The sequence below is a fragment of the Suncus etruscus genome, chromosome X, assembly GCF_024139225.1.
Source record: "Suncus etruscus isolate mSunEtr1 chromosome X, mSunEtr1.pri.cur, whole genome shotgun sequence".
Classification (NCBI taxonomy): domain Eukaryota; kingdom Metazoa; phylum Chordata; class Mammalia; order Eulipotyphla; family Soricidae; genus Suncus; species Suncus etruscus.
The window spans coordinates 103,731,388-103,749,070 of NC_064868.1; the positions used below are offsets into that span (position 1 = coordinate 103,731,388).

Genomic DNA, 17,683 nt, shown 5'->3' on the forward strand with positions numbered 1-17,683 from the left:
CTTCTAACTAATCCTTGGCCAGCACCATTTCTGCTGTACCTGAAGACTTACTTGAACTTCTTGCCAATCTGTTGAAATGTTTTAATTTCTTCTTTTTCTTAATGTTTTTCGTGATGCTTCTTGGATAATAAGAGTGAGTACCAAGTTCAGTGTGGTATGAGCAGTGTTCTGCTGCTGCTACTCACAATATTGGCTTAGTTCTATGATAGTACTAATTTTTAATAGTTACTGCAGTCTGGGGAAAATGAATTTAGATGTAGATCTGTGAGCTTGTGAGGAGCAAAGCAGGCATTCAGAGGCAAGCAGAAATGCATGGATAGAGTCTTAGGTTTAAGAGGGGCTGAGCACTTGGACCAGATAAGATAAGCTAGGAGTCCATTATCTCTGTAAGGGGACAGAACAGGATGCTCTCGGGAAGCACATGGGCCAAGGTTTGGGGTACAAAGAATTGGGCACTGTGTTGAGCAAAAAAAGTCAGGACTGATGCTTACTGCCAAGGCTAACCTCCAGGTTTTTAAACCATGCAAAAGGTATTAATTGGCTCTAGTTCAGGTCTTTTATTTGTAATAATAGTATCTTTATTTAAGCACCATAGTTACAAACATGTTCTTAGTTGGGTTTCAGTCATAAAATGTACATCCCTTTCACCAGTACAACCTTTCCACCACCAGTGTTCCCCATTTACCTCCTACACCATCCCCGGCCTGTCTTTAAGGCAGCATTCTCTCACTCACTGTCATTGTCAGGATAGTTGTTAGTGTAGATATTTCTCTAACTGAGCTCACTACACTTTGTGGTAAGCTTTATATCAAGGGCTGGTCCTTTTGGTCCGGATCTCTATTGTCTCGGGGTGTTATTACCATACTTTTCTTAAATCACACAGGTAAGTGCGGCACTGTTCCTCCTGGGTCTCTGGAACTCCAATAATTCTTATGTTGTTTCTGTTGAATTTATCAAAGACTTCTATTTTTGTTTGTTCACATTCTTTGAGGATATTTTTCCATTGTCTGATCATTTGTTTTAAGGCTCTTTTCTAGTGTCTTCTGTTGTATGAAGTTATGCATCTCATCTTCCAGCTCACTGATTCTGTCCTCAGTCGGTGTTGCTCTGTCGGAGAGGCTTTACAGTGAGGTTTTCATTTCATCTACCAAGTTTTTCAGTCCTGTTATTTAAGTTTGGAGTTTTCTCATTTCTGCTTTCATATCCTCTTGATTGTTATTTGTGGTCTGTTCAGTTTGTTCCATGCTTACTTTGAGTTTTATGAGGATACTCCATATTTCTTCTCTAAAGTTCTTACTTAGAGGCTAAATAGATGGTTGGTACTTTTTGGGTTATCAGAAATGTCATCTTCATTCTCTATCCATGTGGAAGCCTGCATTGTTACTCCATGGTCACACTTGTAGTGTGGTATTTTCTACATGTTGTGCTGGGGTTTATTGACTAAGAGAAGTCTGCAACTATATAGCAGAGTTCCTCTAGCTCAGTGCTTCTGCTCACCTCCATTGACGTGCATTTGATGAACTCCACTCTTCTGGGCAATATGGGTCCCATCATCAGGTTGATGTGCACCCAGGTACCACCGGCAGGTCTAGATGGTATCTGTGTTGACATGCACGCTGATGCCTGGGAGTGGGCTCCACTCTTCAGTGGCAGTGTCAGCTCACCTCCATTGACATGTGTTCCCAGGACTCTGTTCTTCAGGGTGATTTGAGTCATAATACTATGGGATAGGTAGGGATCTTACAGGGTTCTTGTAATGAAATTGTATAAAATGTTTATTAGTACAGTGCCTACCATGTGGTAGGCATTCAAAAATAAGTATACTTAATTCTTTGTATGACTTCTAAACTAGACTGTCCCAGAATTAATTATTCTTTTATCTTATACATTTCTTCCACTCAAATACTTAGCACAGTGCCTAGTGTTGAAAATATTTTTTAAAGGACACACATAGGATAACTGGAGAGAAGAGTAAGAAAATGGCATTTGCCTCCACTGTACCTCCCTGGCTTAGATGTGTACAGATAATGGAGGATATTAATATTGTCATATCACTACTGTAGGTTGAGAAAACACAATTAACTGAACAATAGCAAGGCTTAAGGTTAAACTAAAACATTCCATGAATTGTATAGAAGAGCTGCAAAGAGGAGGATCAAGCAGTACCAACTCACACACAGCATTTGCAGCATTTTCAGTGAGGCAGGACTTTAGGAAATACAGGAATCAGCAAAGGGAATATAAATGAAAGTCTCATAACACTTCCAGCAGTGAATGTTGCAAGAGTTAAGGAGGCATAAGAAAAGGTGCTAGAAGATGAGATGTTAAAAGCAAAACACAGCAGGATATCTTTTGTGAAAAGGACTTTGACCAGTAATTTCAAATGGTTATACTAGAGGTTCCATGGGGAATTTACATCTACTTTGATACTTAATGACTGGAAAGGAACAAAAGAAATAATGCATTAGGAAACTTTGAAAGGTTATGTGCAACTTGCAATCTCCCATCTAACACAGTCCTACTGGGCAATGTGGCCCATGGAAACTTTTAGCACATTAAATACAGTGAGGAAAGAGAGTTTATCCTACTCTAGCTTTAGCCATATGTCACGAATACATTTGCTTTTAAATGAAATCCATAAAATATTAATGCAATCACAGCAAACAGCAGAGTGGTGAGTACATCAGTCAAAAGTTATATTTATCCTGTGTGTTTAGTTTTTGTTTACCCCCATTTATTAGTAGACAGTACATGAAGACAGGCATTTCTTTCTCAGTCTAAATGACAGAACTTATTTAATGAACTAATGTTTATGTAATCGGTGGTAAGGTAGTGAGTGACAGAGCCATATGAATAACAATGAAGTGGCAAGGAGAACAATAAAATGTAGACAAACCTTTCAGTAGAAGAGAAAAAATAGAATGAATTGTTTAGTTACACAATATAATATCTTTTCTTGCTGAAAGTGAACAGTGATCATTTATCCAAAATCTTCAACATATAGAATCAAAAAACTTAAAAACAAGATGGCATTCTTAACCATAGGGCTTTTATTGTGTTACATATAAACTCAGGGTAGGATTCTGCTCTTCCATTTCACTAACTAGACAGACTGCAACCACCTGCTGCATTTTGGGGGATCCTCCTCATGCCACTAGGTATCTTCACCCCCACAACCATAGGGAACCACATTAGCTCAGGCCACTGGGGATCTGGGATCCTAACCTTTTCCCTCTTTCTGCCATACTGACGCCCAGAACAATATGGGCACATGAACCATATATCCATGTAATGGTTCTACTTCACCTACCTCACACATTGTAAGGGCTAGTAAGAAACTATAGTCATAAATCAGTGCTAGAATACCCCATATAATCCTTGATAAATAAAGAGTAGGAACTGGATCTTTACCTCTCTGTCCCACTGAAATATCATTACAAGGTAATGGAAATAGTAAGAATAAAGAAACATAAGCAGTAGGTGCTTGGTGTAAAATAATGAATCAGGTCAATACTCAAATGATTGAGAATATAAACCTCCACTGTCAGTACCAACAATACTCTAAGGACAATAGTGAAACAAAGAAATGTCACTCGGTATACAGGCAAGCCCTCAAGTTCATTAACTTTCTCAAGTGTCACCAAGAACCTTAAATGGACACTATGAAATGTAAATTAAGCATTCATTGGAAGAGAAATTTAGTCAATTCAAAGTGGAACTGACTCAGAGTATGAAAGAATACATGTAGATGGAATTGAAGAAGCTAAGGGATAGAATAGCAAGTTGCAGTCACAGAATTCTGAATGCGAAACATTGTGAATGTGAAGACAAAATGCAAGCCAACAGCAATAATGAAGTGGCAAACAAATGTAAAATAAGGAGAGAATATATGATAATGGATAACAGCAAGACAGATAATCTCCAAATTACGGTAACAGTAGAATGAGAGAAAAAATGATTGGTAGAAGAAATTATCATTCAGAACTCCTCCAGTCTCTGGAGTAAGGCTTTTGTATAGATTCACCATACCCAAAGAGCTCCAAATAAAATAGATTCAAACAGAACACTGAGACACATGCTAATCAAAATGGTAAACACCAAAAAGAGACAAACTATTTAATGCATCAAGAAAGGAAAGAACCTCAACTACAAGAGGAAATAAATAGGAATCACAGAAGATCTCTCTTATAAAAAATAATTCAAGTAAGAAAAGAGTGAAATGGCTTATCACAGTACTGAATGAAAAAAAGGCTTTCAACCAAGAGCCCACTACCCTAAAAGCTGTCAATTTGATTTAAGGAAGAGACAAAAACACTTGCAGATATATGAGAGCTGGAATATTTGCAACAACTAAACCAACCCTATAAAAATCACTGAAAAACTGCCTATAAAAACATGGCAAAAGAAAGTAAATGACCAATTACAAAAATAACTAAATACCACAGAAAAATGGCCTCACAGCCCTTCATATCAATCATTTCTCTGGATGTCAGTAAATTAAACTCTTCTTTTAAAAGGCATAGGGTGACTGGATTGGTCAGGAAACAAAATCTATTTATAGGAAATACATCCTAATCTGTAGGATAAACATAAGCTCAGAGGGAAAAGATGAAAAACAATTATAGAAGCCAAAGGTAAACACAGGTCCCTCCAGCACTGACAACTCCCAGCCATTGGGCCCCTGTAGTGTGAGGACAGGTCTTCATTGTCCTCTCCAAGTCATTCTCCCCATCCCCCAACCTGAGAGGGCCATGGGATAAATTCAGGCTTAACCTATGTCAGGGGTGAACTTTTTACACTAGGAAGACTGAAAGAAAAGATCTTCATTTCTCCCATCTTGGGTACTTTATATTGACTCCCATATATGGAATCAATTAGATGCTGCAAGAAATTTCACAACTCATGTCCATAGAGTCTTCTCTGAGTAGTTGTTCTACAAGGGTAGTCTGGAAAAATAAATCACTATCTCCCAGGGGTGATATTTCTTTGGGTATCACATGAAATTATGACACCAGATGGTGATGATGTTGATTTGAGATTATCAATTTATGTAGATAGATAAACCCCCACAAAAAGTATTTGTTGTGGCCCCACACACAACTTGGAAGCATCCCCGAATGAAACAAAAAATATACACAAATGCAACAGAATCAACAGACTCTCTGAACTGGCGTACAGCACTGAGGGAAATAGGAGGAGAGGTCTTAGAGAAGGAACACTGAGATAATACATGGGGAAGAGGACACTCTGGTGGACAGTGTGGTGTTAGAACATTATTAGCATAAGGAGCCTGGTCTTTGACAGTATTGTAAATTGCAGTGCTAAAAATCAAAGAGAAACTTTAAAGGAAATATTTGTGAACTGAAAATTTCATGGATCTCAAAGACTGGGGATAAGTTGATTACAGATGAATGGGATGAGGGGAATTGAGGTAATATTGGGAAATAGTGAGGGAGTAGAACTGCCCTGTGGATTGATTGGGTTGCTATAATCATTTTAACTCTGCGATATAGACTTGGTTTTTATAATATTTTACCATGTTAAGGTAAACAAAAATATTCATGCAAAATAAAATAAAATTTAGTAGTAAAAGATGTAGAACAGATTTTAGACCACAGGAACAAACGTGAATTATCTGAAAAGTATATTTTAATTAGTTTAGCACTTAAGCCAGATCTTGAAACTTGAGTAAATTATAAGGAGTCTTAAATGATTCCAAACATGGAAAGAAACATGAACAAAACATACACAGAATAATTTTCATTTTTGTTTATTCCTTTCTGGTAAGTGGCATCAGCCCTGTTTGTTTGCAAATGTGGAAAAGTGCATTCAAAAAATTCATCCTGCTATGCAAATAACAGAACTGGGAGCCAGATCTGTGTGATCGCAAACTGTGTTCTCATATGTTACGATTGCCTGCAAAGAGACATTAAGTGTTACAGCCTCAGATCCCTCACCTAAAGGGATCTGAAGCTGTATGTTAGGAACTTATGAAAGGCATGATCAACAGACAAGGCACAGTCACATGACAAAAGGCTTTTGATGTCAGAATGAAGTGTAGAGACTAAAAGAGACAGTGGTCAAAGCAAAACAAGCAGCCCCACCCAAAAGAAAAATGTGCAACTATAATATTTCTTAACAGTGATGTGGTTATCATGCTTTCTGAATTATTTTGTCTCTGTCATAGGAAGATCTTTGGTTTAAAACTCGGATTCTAACTGGCTGCCTCTACTTTAATAGTAATGTTGTTATTTCTTTCTCTTTTCTAGATTTTGATCCTGCACTTGGAATGATGACAGGAATTCCACCAATAACTCCAATGATGCCTGGTTTGGGAATAGTACCTCCACCAATTCCACCAGATATGCCTGTTGTCAAGGAAATCATACACTGTAAAAGCTGCACACTCTTCCCTCCAAACCCAAGTAAAGTTCTCCTTTGTCTCTACTCAAGTCACAAGGTTTGGGGGGGCTTTTTGGAGGGAGAAAATTAAGAATACTTTTTTCAAAAGAATACCTGAGGGCTTTAGAGATAGTTACATACAGAAACTTCATCTAGAAAATGGGAAAATTCTCTTTTACTTGGCAAGTCTAGGTTTTATAGAGAGAGCTGAAGATTCCTACATGTAGCTGCTGTATAGATGATAAAAACATGTTTCTAAAGCTGTTGCATCAGGGATTTAAGTGTATTGGTACAAAAGGAGGCGTCCTGATCCAAATTGCTCAGCATTGTCATTTATAGTCTTCTTTTCAGATATGGCCTATATGCTCACAATGGCACAAACAGTGAGGTCTAAGCCTACCTGAGGCACATGACAATATACATGCAGATAATAATCCTTTACTGCTGCAAGCTATTCACACATCATTCAAACTACTATTATTCAGCTGATGGAATGTGATAGACAGTGGAAGTGAGTTTCAGCTCACTGTGGAGAGTAAAGAGAAATGTTGAGACTGAGTCAAACTGCTAGCAGCTGTTCAGACAACAGGGTTCATAGAGAAATGATCTGTGGGTTATCTTGTCAGTAATAAATCGATTTCTCATTAGGTTGAAAAAGTCAACATATCAGTTCAAATAGAGCAGTAATAAAACTTGAATAACTTTTTCTGAATCTATTTAGCATTTCATTTACTTTGTTTTTTGGTTTAATTTTGAGCCCTTACTTGGCTGTGCTCTGGGCTTACTTCTGGCTCTGCACTCAGGAATCTCTCCCAGCAGGCTCAAAAGACCATATGGTGTGCTGGTGATTGAACCCTAGTCAGCCATATACAAGGCAAATAAATGCCCTATGTACTACACTACTGCTCTAACACCACCCCCAGAATTTCATTTACTATAAAATATCAGAATCTATTTCTCTCTATGACCTATCTCTCATTTAAGCTTTTCTGATGGAAGCAGTGATGCTGGGTGATCTATTTAAGGGAGTTGTGCCTAGAGATTACTTGTTAAGGGTCATACTTAGAGGTTCTGACTGTAGATTAAGAGAAATTGCCTAAATGGAGCCAGAGGATAATCCAGCAGTAGGTAAAGAGCTCGCCTTGCATGCACCTTACCCAAGTTTGATCCACAGTACCCCATATGCTGCCAGGCGTAGTTCCTGAGCACAGAGATGGGAGTAATCCCTGAGCATAGCCAAGTACCTTCCCTAAAAAAACAAATAGAACCATTAGCATGTTACTTCAGGCAATTGTTTCATCTTGGACCTTATGTAGGAATCAGTTGATCATGAAATCAGACCCTTGAAGACATCTGGCATCTATTTTGCAGCCTGCTGATTACCAAGAGATTTTAGAATAGGTCAAATTTGGTTGGAACAATAATCTTGGTTCGTTGAGCTAGTGAAAGATCTTCTTTCTTCAAGTCTTTGAACTTGGTGATCATTAGTGTACTTCCTTTAGATAATTACAAAAGCCAGGGGTGCTCAAAGCAATAGCATAGTTGGTAAGGCATTTGCCTTACCTACTATAGACCCAGATTTAGTCTCTGGCATCCCATATAGTCCCCTAAGCCCATGACTAGTGATCCTGACTGCAGAGACAGCCCCTGAGCACTGTCAGATACGATGCAATAACAAGAAAGAAAAAGAAATTGGGGGCAACATCTCAAGAGGGCGCTAGTAGGATAAGAGTTGGCATGCCCCAGGATATTTAGGAAGAAGAGTAAGGTGGCACTCATAGGGCTTATTTTGTCTCTTCCCTCAGTGGCATTTCCTTATACTGGGCCGTGAACTTTGAACCCTTTCTTCCTATAAACTGGTTTTGTATTAGAGAAAGCTGTCCATCTATTATAATATCTGTTTAAATTCACAAACTGTGGGGCCAGTGCGATAGCACAGGAGTAGGATGTTTGCCTTCCATGCTGCTAATCCAGGACAGATCCAGGTTCTATCCCGGGCATCCCATATGGTCCCCTGAGCCTGCCAGGAGTGATTTCTAAGTACAGAGCCAGGAATAACCCCTGAGTACTACCAGGTGTGCTCTCCTCCAAAAAAAAAAAAAACCTTACAAACTGTGGTGTTTTTTTTTTAAGAAATAGAAGTGTTAAAAATTTCTTCCTGTGAAAAAGGTAAATCCCTGATAATGTAATCCTTTATTTATCAGTTTGTTTTTCCTTTTTTTTGTTTGTTTTTGGATCACAGCCAGTGACACTCAGAGGTTACTCCTGGCTATGCACTCAGGCTTTGAGGACCATATGGGGTGCCAGGAATCGAACCCAGGTCCGTCTTGGGTCAGCCACTTGCAAAGCAAACGCCCTACCCCTGGGCTATCGCTCTGGCCCCATTTATCAGTTTTGACCTGCACTAAACTTTCATTGTCTCGGTGCTGTCTTGACTAATAGAATAGTACATAACCTATACTGCCTAGATTGATAACACGAGTTGATTTTACAGGAGGCTTGGCTTCTAAATGTTGAAGAGTAGCACTGATGCCTTAATTATAAAACATACAATACCTTGCTGAGAAGTCTTTAAATGCCCATGGAAATATGTGCCTTAAATGGGCTCTGTTGATAAGATTGTAAAAGAAAGAGACAGATGATATCTCTCAAATAATTTCTTTCCCCACCTATAGCCTTCTGAGTTTCGAGATGGAAGGACCACAGAGCTAGAGGGAAACATTTTTATCATCATGAATCAATTCCTTAGTTCCACATCTTTGTGTTAAGAATGCTGACAGGGCAATTAGTGCCAGGAAAGTGATGTCTTCTGGGAAGGAACCTGGCTTTGGAATTGAAGTCAGAAATAACAATCCTGACACAGCTTAAAGTAAACTGGTGTTCCATTTTCTGTATAGAGCTTAGATTTTATTCAAAGGCAGCTCAGATTAATTGGGTGGGGAAGCAGCAATGGGGGAAGCATGCCTTTGTTCTCTGTTGGCAAAAGTACCATTTTTGTTAATAGGCCCAAGATTTTGTGAAGTTAGTGAAGGTGAAGCAGAAAGAATGGGGATTTTGTGTGAATGAATATAGCAGCTTCTCTGGCCTCACCTACTCTGTTGATAAGGCCTATCTCTGTTATGTTCCCTTATAGGCAAGGCTGACTGAAGTCTATCTCAGCAGTGAGATCTGCCATGTAGGGTCTCTTATCTCTTATCTGCCCTTCTGATCTGCTTCTGAATCTTGATTTATTAGAAATATATTTATTAGTAAAACTTAGTTTAGTAATAATACCAATGACTTGATTTAATAATATATAGTTTTTCTGTTTAAGAAAAAACATATTTCCCATCATTTCCTTCATCTCTGTCCCACTTGATACTTTAGCCAAGCCCTTATGTATACAGGACACTTAAATTCTCCCCAGGCTCCTGTAGTTCTTTCATTTGAAGCCCTTCATTTTGTACAAAAAACTTTCTTGATCTGCTTCATGTGGCTATCTATCTTCAGTCCATATTTCAACTTGCCATGTACCCACATGGTCCAGCTATTTTCTGACCTCACCTTCTCCTGGACCACTTCCACATTGAAAGGTCCAAAAACTAAAACAGTAGCTTATCATTCCTCACTCTGCATCTCTCTCTTTTTTCTGGTTTTGGGGCCACATCCAGCAGTGTTCAGGGGCTATTCCTGGCTCTGTGCTCAGAAATCGCTCCTGACAAACTCAGGGGGACCATCCGGGATACCAGGAATTGAACTCAAGTTCATTCTGAATCAGCCATGTGCAATGCAAACACTCTACTGCTGTGCTATCTCTCCAGCCCCACTCTGATGCATCTCTACTTAAATATTAAGTGTTAAATCTTTTCAGTCCTTGACTACAGACCCCTTCATTCTTCTTGAAATATTAGGGCTATTTGGAACTCTAAGTCTTAGATAAACCACTGAAGAGATTATCCAGATGAAAAAGAGACAATGAATAGAAACTATGGAAGAGGGGCAAGAGGAATAATAAAGCAGACAGACTGTTTACCTTGCACACAAATAACCAAGGTGCAATCCCTGGCATCCTATATTGTATCCCAAGCATTACCAGAAGTAATTTCTGAGTGCAGAACCAGGAAAGTCCCTGGAGCATTGCTGGGTGTGGCCCAAAAGTCAAGGGGGAAAATGGAAACTCCTGAGGAATTTCAATGTTTCAAAATTTGAAAGAGAAAATTGAGTTTATATTTCTGTAAACCCTTTAGCAACTATAATCCTAAAAAATTAAACTTTATAGCTGTTTCCATTTTTATTCTATTATTAGTCATTTATGCTTTTGCCCCATTCTTATATAAAAATGTCTTTTTTGTTTTGTTTATCTTTTTATTGATCGTCTATGGTTTACAATAATGTTAATAATGGTTTCTTGGGATCAGAGCAATATTACTTTAATTAAAGGTAATATGGCATCTACCTTTCATTCTGCCAATCTGGCTTCAATCCCCAATACCCCATATGGTCTCTCAAGCACCACCAGGAGTGGTCCACCCCCACTCTTCCAGTTGTTCTTTCTCAATCTCCTTTGCTGGTAACCATCTATTCTTTCTCTCTGATTTCTCATTAGTGGAGAGGCCTATGACTCAGCCTGTGAACCTCTTCTTTCTGTGTGCTCATAACTTGCATGATCTCACTTGGTCTTTTGGATGAAAAAATTAAATGCCCATGATACCCATATTTATATTTTAGCTTGGACCTTGTCTCCAATCCCTAAAGTCACATATGCATATATATGTTAATTATATGTATTTATTTTTACATATTAATTTTACATATTTATGTTATGTATTAGTTATTTTTACATATTAATTGCATATGTGTATATGTATTAAATATATGTATATATCTTTCCACTAGTGTCCTTCTTCATTTCAGATAGTGGCAACAGCATCCTTTCATCGTTCAGGTTAAAATGTAAGGGCCAGGCTTGCCTTCTTTCTTTCCCTCATGACAATTTTAATATGTTCTGTCAGGTTCTATCAGGTTTACCTTAAATATACATGTAACTAATTATGCCCATTGCTATGACCAAATTTCTATTCACCCTGTTACATTTTTGAACTATTATAATAAAATTCTAATTCATCTCCCTCTTTCACCTTTGCCCCCTGTGTTTTTTTATCTCAACAGACTAGGAAAGTTATTCTTTAAAAATTTAAATTTAAATATTTAAATATTTAAATGAGATTGTGTCATTCCTTTACTCCAAATACTTTAGTGATCTCTTTTTTACTCGTGATAACCACCATTCTCTTAATGGCATAGAAAGCCCTATAAGATGTCTTTCCTCCCCTGTATTGTCTCTTTGAGTTTGTCTCCCACTAATCTCCCTGTCACTTGCCCCTTCCAGTCACATTGACCTTCCTGCTATTCTGTGAACACTCCAGGCCCTCCTTCCTTATAGACTTTTGCATGGCTCTTCACTGTTTCTGGAACACTCTTCCTCTAAATATCTGCATGATAAACATCTTATCTCCTTCAGAAAGGATTTATTCAAATATCTCTTTACTAGTGATCCTGACAACCTATATGAAAGTGTAGTTTACCCTGGTACACTCCCAATCCTATTTTTCTTAGTTTATTTTTGCATAATATCTTTCCTTCTAATAAACAACATAATTAACAGAATATGAGCTCACAAAGAGAGGGATTTTTTGCCTGTTCAGTGATGTATCCTCAACACTTAGAAAAGTGCCTAATGTACAGTAGTTGTTCAATACACATTTGTTGACTGATGACGGGATTAGATGGATGCAAAGAGAGAAAGAGAGTGCCAAGAGATTGTGGAATGTACTACCAAGTGCTAATGACTTCCAATTGGGTTAGCCTAGATAATTCTAAGACTTCATCAGGCTCTCAAATTATATCGACCACAGTAATTGCTTACAGAAGCTATAAAAATATCCTCAAAAGTACTGTACATTAGTAGGTAGCACATGGAACTTTGTATCTTCACTAGGACAAACAGGATGGTAAAATATATAGATGCTAGAGCTCTGAAGAGACAGAGACCGGGTTGCCTATCCTAGATTGCCATACAAAATAACTCTGAGTCTGAGACCCTTAAGCTTTCTGATTTAGACAAAGCAAATCAGTTCTGTTCTCAGAATTCAATAGATTTGTGAATCAGTCTCCTAATGATAAATGATAACTGAATGCCCATTGGTCTAATTCTGATTTTCTGGACTCAGAGATATGGCAAAAGAAAGGTCTCGGGAATAGTTTGCTTCACAGTGTGGTTATGCAGAGATTTACTGCATTCCCAAGTAGCACTTCTCAGTTGGTAATATAAGAAAGAGACAGCACCATCTCTCCAAAGAAGTCAGTTTTACTAAAACTGTACACGTCTGCTGATAGACCTCTGTATGAAGAAGTTTCATATTGAATTTACTGTGAAATAACAGTGTGGCTAGTGGAATAAATGGTAGTATATTACCAGCATTTTTGCCCAGACAAAAAAAAGAAAGCATTCAGGAACTATCAAAAGAGCATTTCTCCCTCCAATTTTACCACCTCAAAGCAGATAGATATCATTTTGGCTCATGGAACTGATTAGTAAAGAAAATTAGAGAAAGTATGTATTGAGCATTAAGATTCATAAGCCTTTGCTGTGTCCCATAGGTTCTGATAGTTTGTGTCTCCATTGTCATTTGTTTCTAGGAAGGTTTTGATTTCCTCTTTGATTTCATCTCAGACCCACTGGTTATTTAGTATTAGGCTATTTAACTTCCAGGTATTAAATTTTTTCTACTGTGTCCCTTTGTAGTTCACATATAATTTCAGGGCCTTGTGGTTAGCGAAGGTAGCCTGCAAAATTTCTATCCTCTTGAGAGTATGGAGGTATGTTTTATGTGCTAGCATGTAGTCTATCCTCGAGAATGTCCCATGTACATTAGAGAAGATGTGTATCCAGGCTTCTTGGAGTGGAGTGTCCTGTATATATCTACTAGGCCTCTTTCTTCCATTTCTCTTTTCAGGTCTAGTATATTCTTGTTGGGTTTCAGTCTGGTTGACCTGTCAAGTGTTGACAATGCCGTGTTGAGGTCTCCCATAATTATTGTGTTGTTATTCATATTATTTTTCAGATTTGTCAACAATTTTATTAAATATTTTGCTGGCCCCTCATTCGGTGCATATATGTTTAGGAGAGTGATTTCTTCCTGCTGTATGTATCCCTTGATTAATACAAAATGTCCATCTTTGTCCCTTACAATTTTCCTAAGTATAAAGTTTGCATCATCTGATATTAGTATAGCCACTCCAGCTTTTTTATGGGTGTTGTTTGCTTGGATGATTTTCCTCCAGCCTTTTATTTTGAGTCTATGTTTGTTCTGACTATTCAGGTGCGTTTCTTGTAGGCAGCAGAAGGTTGGATTGAGTTTTTTGATCCATTTAGCCACTCTATGTCTCTTAACTGGTGCATTTAGTCCATTGACATTGAGAAAAAGAATTGTCCTGGGAGTTAGTGCCATCTTTATATCGAATTTTGGTGTGTCTGTTGGTCAGTCTTGTCTTAAAGTAGGCCGTTCAGTTTTTCTTTTAAGAATGGGGAGAAGAAATGGACAGACACTTTGATAAATAAGAAATACAAATGGCCAAAAGACACATGAAAAAAATGCTCCACATCACTAATCATCAGGGAGATGCAAATCAAAACAACTATGAGGTACCACCTCACACCCCAGAGATTGGCACACATCACAAAGAATGAGAACAAGCAGTGTTGGCGGGGATGTGGAGAGAAAGGAACTCTTATCCACTGCTGGTGGGAATGCCGTCTAGTTCAACCTTTATGGAAAGCAATATGGAGATTCCTCCAAAAGCTGGAAATCGAGCTCCCATACAACCCAGCCATACCACTCCTAGGAATATACCCTAGGAACACAAAAATACAATACAAAAATCCCTTCCTTCCACCTGTATTCATTGCAGCACTATTTACCATAGCAAGACTCTGGAAACAGCCAAGATACCCTTCAACAGATGAATGGCTAAAGAAACTGTGGTACATGTACACAATGGAATATTATGCAGCTGTCAGGAGAGATGAAGTCATGAATTTTTACTATACATGGATGTACATGGAATCTCTTATGCTGAGTGAAATAAGTCAGAGAGAGAGAGAAAGACGCAGAATTGTCTCACTCATCTATGGGTTTTAAGAAAAATGAAAGACAGGCCCGTAGAGATAGCACAGCGGCATTTGCCTTGCAAGCAGCCGATCCAGGACCAAAGGTGGTTGGCTCGAATCCCGGTGTCCCATATGACCCCCGTGCCTGCCAGGAGCTATTTCTGAGCAGACAGCCAGGAATAACCCCTGAGCAACACCGGGTGTGCCCCCCCAAAAAAAAAGAAAAAAAAAGAAAAATGAAAGACATTCTTGCAATAATAACTTTCAGACACAAAAGAGAAAAGAGCTGGGAGTTACAGCTCACCTCATGAAGCTCACCACAAACAGGGATGAGTTTAGTTAGAGAAATAACTACATTTTGAACTATCCTAATAATGAGAATGTATGAGGGAACTAGAAGGCCTGTCTAGAGTACAGGTGGGGTTGGGTGGGGAGGAGGGAGATTTGGGACATTGGTGATGGGAATGTTGCACTGGTGATGGGTGGTGTTCTTTACATGACTGAAACCCAAACACAATCATGTATGTAATAAAGTTGTTTAAATAAAAAATTTTAAAAAAGATTCATAAGCATTCTGATTATTTCCAATCACTGAAATTATATTAAAGTACATCTAACCCATGCTGATTATCTAGGGGGGCATTCAATCTTGAATTGTCTAGTAAAATCAACCCAAAGTCTTTGCAAGCATGTAAATTCTGAAAAACTAGTAGAATGATGTGTGAGGCTTTTAACAACAAAGATGTGGGACTGGAGTGATAATACTACAGCAGGAAGGGTGCTTGCCTTGTGGACAGCTGATCTAGGTTCAATATCTGACACCCAAGATGGGCTCCCTGAGTCTACCAGGAGTGATTCCTGAGCAAGCCCTGAGAACCGCTGAGTGTGGTACCCACCCAAAAAATGCAGGATGCAAGCAGTTAATAAGGCCCCTATGCTGTTTTCTGCCTCACTTCTCAAAGATCAATAGTGACTATTGTCTTAATGTTAATTTCCCCAGCACAACTCCCCAAAGTGGATATTTGGTTAATTAGAATGGCTAGAAACTCCTCCTTTTCCATTACCAAAGATTAGAGCTCTTTTACTCCCAGTTCTCTTGAATAATTTTACATGGAAGTTTTCTTCTCCATCTGGAGTGGCAATTGGGGTGTTACAAGAGCTTAACACATTACCTAATTAACCAGTAGACTTTGAATCTACTCTCCTATGAAGTAATCCTTGCCGCACTCAGATCAATGTATTTCGGTGAGATTTTTAAGACCTGGTCCAGACAACAAAGTGATTTGTTAATTAAGTACTGAGTACTATCCATTCATAGGCAGAAAGTACTGCCTATTGGCTTGTTTGGTGGCATACACCTAAACCTCAGCAAATACTATCAAAGAGGCTATCTTAATTTACTCAAGGAAATGAATAAATTCCCTGCATTCTTGACACTGGTCTTAGTGTTCATTCTATTCCTTTATTTAGCAGTCAGTCAGCACAGAATAATCATAATATCTAAATAGGGTAATGACTTGATCGGAGAATTTTTAAAACCCAGGGAACAAGAATGATAATAGAGCAAGTAGGGTTTTGCCTCATATGCTGCAATCCCAGGTTTGATACCTTGTACCCTATATGGTCCCTCTGAGCACTACTAGGAGTGTTCCTTAAGCAGAGATCCAGGGGTAAGCCTTAAGCATTGCAAGTGCTCTGCAAGTCCACTTTTTGGCATTTACATACAGGCTCACAAAAACACTATTTCAAAAAGACATGTTCATTGTAGTACTATTCACAATAGCCAAGATCTGGAAATAATCCAAGTATCTAAGAACAGATGAGTAGGTTATGAAATTGTGATATATATACACAATGGAAACTACTCTGATAGAAGAAAAGATGAAATCATGCAATTTGCTGCTACATTGGTTGAACTAGATGATATTATGCTGAATGAAGTCAGCCAGAAGGAGAGAGACAAATAAAGAATTATATTTCATGTGGGCTATAAAGAAACTTAGTAAGGGAATAACAAATGACCAAATGCAACAGAATCTCAGAACTGGCCTAAACGTACAAGATGGGGTGTAGAGTTTAAGGAACCCTGGAATATTGGTGGGATGGAAACTCACATTCCAGTGGTGAATGAATGTAGTATTAGAATAGTGTATGCATGAAACTCTTTTAATTAAGAGTATTATAAATCATGCATCTCAATAAAAGTTAGGGAATAAAAATAAATCTGAGTTCTGTAATGTTAAACGATAATAACCTTATCATGACTACTATTTATTGAAAATCTACCATTGGACCACATGCATGTAGACAATATTTTGGCATTATATTATAATGACACTTACAAGGGACAGTTATCCTTTATAAATTATGACACTTATAAGGGACACAGCCATATTCACAAGTGAAAATGAGGTTCTCAGAAATTATTTAGTAAATCCAGGTTGTCTGTTCTAAGCTCATGCTCTTTCTCTTAATTTGTTGGCTTCAAGTATGTCACTTAACACTCGGCTAAGGGTTTCCGGTAATACGAGACTTTCAGATCAAGTAAGTAGGCTGCAACCTTAAGTCCACATTGATAATTCCCGAGAGACTAAAACATAATGCACAGGTTTTTGCCCCATATTAATTCAATCAAACTCATTTGAGTGGAAATCAGACATTGTTTTTTGTTTGTTTGTTTGTTTATTTTCACACCCAAGTTGATTCTAATGCTCTGGCAGAGATTCTTTCCAATTCTTAAAGACTCAGAAGCTTTTTCCTCAAGAGATTTTGGACCTCATTTTCCCCCTTTTAGCTTGAACAGTAAACTCCCTAGTGTCCATCACTAAGACATTTCAGATCATACATTACTTCATTATCTTCTCCCTTTAAACTTCTTATATGGAACAAAACAAAAACATGACAATGAATTTATGAAACTGAAGCTTTGTAAAAATTAGCAGAAACTGTGAGCCTGGATTGTTCAGTCAGTAGAGAATCAATCAGACTTTTAATCCGAAGGTCTAGGATTCAAGCCACTGTTCAGGTTCAGTTCCATCTTGGGGTCTAGAGTGATAGCACAGTGGTAGGGCATTTACCTTGTACATGGCTGACTCAGGACAGGCCTGGGTTTGATCCCTGGCATCTCATATG

The 17,683-nt window shown here is 38.2% G+C and overlaps 1 protein-coding gene across 1 annotated transcript in view; it reads left to right on the top strand.

The window, feature by feature from the left end:
* ENOX2 (ecto-NOX disulfide-thiol exchanger 2) overlaps window positions 1-17,683 on the top strand; it is a 257,188-nt gene that overhangs the window by 130,008 nt on the left and 109,497 nt on the right. Inside the window, exon 4 of the mRNA XM_049766997.1 lies at window positions 6,270-6,425. Coding sequence (XP_049622954.1) covers window positions 6,270-6,425 — 156 coding nt within the window. The remainder of the gene's footprint in view (window positions 1-6,269; window positions 6,426-17,683) is intronic.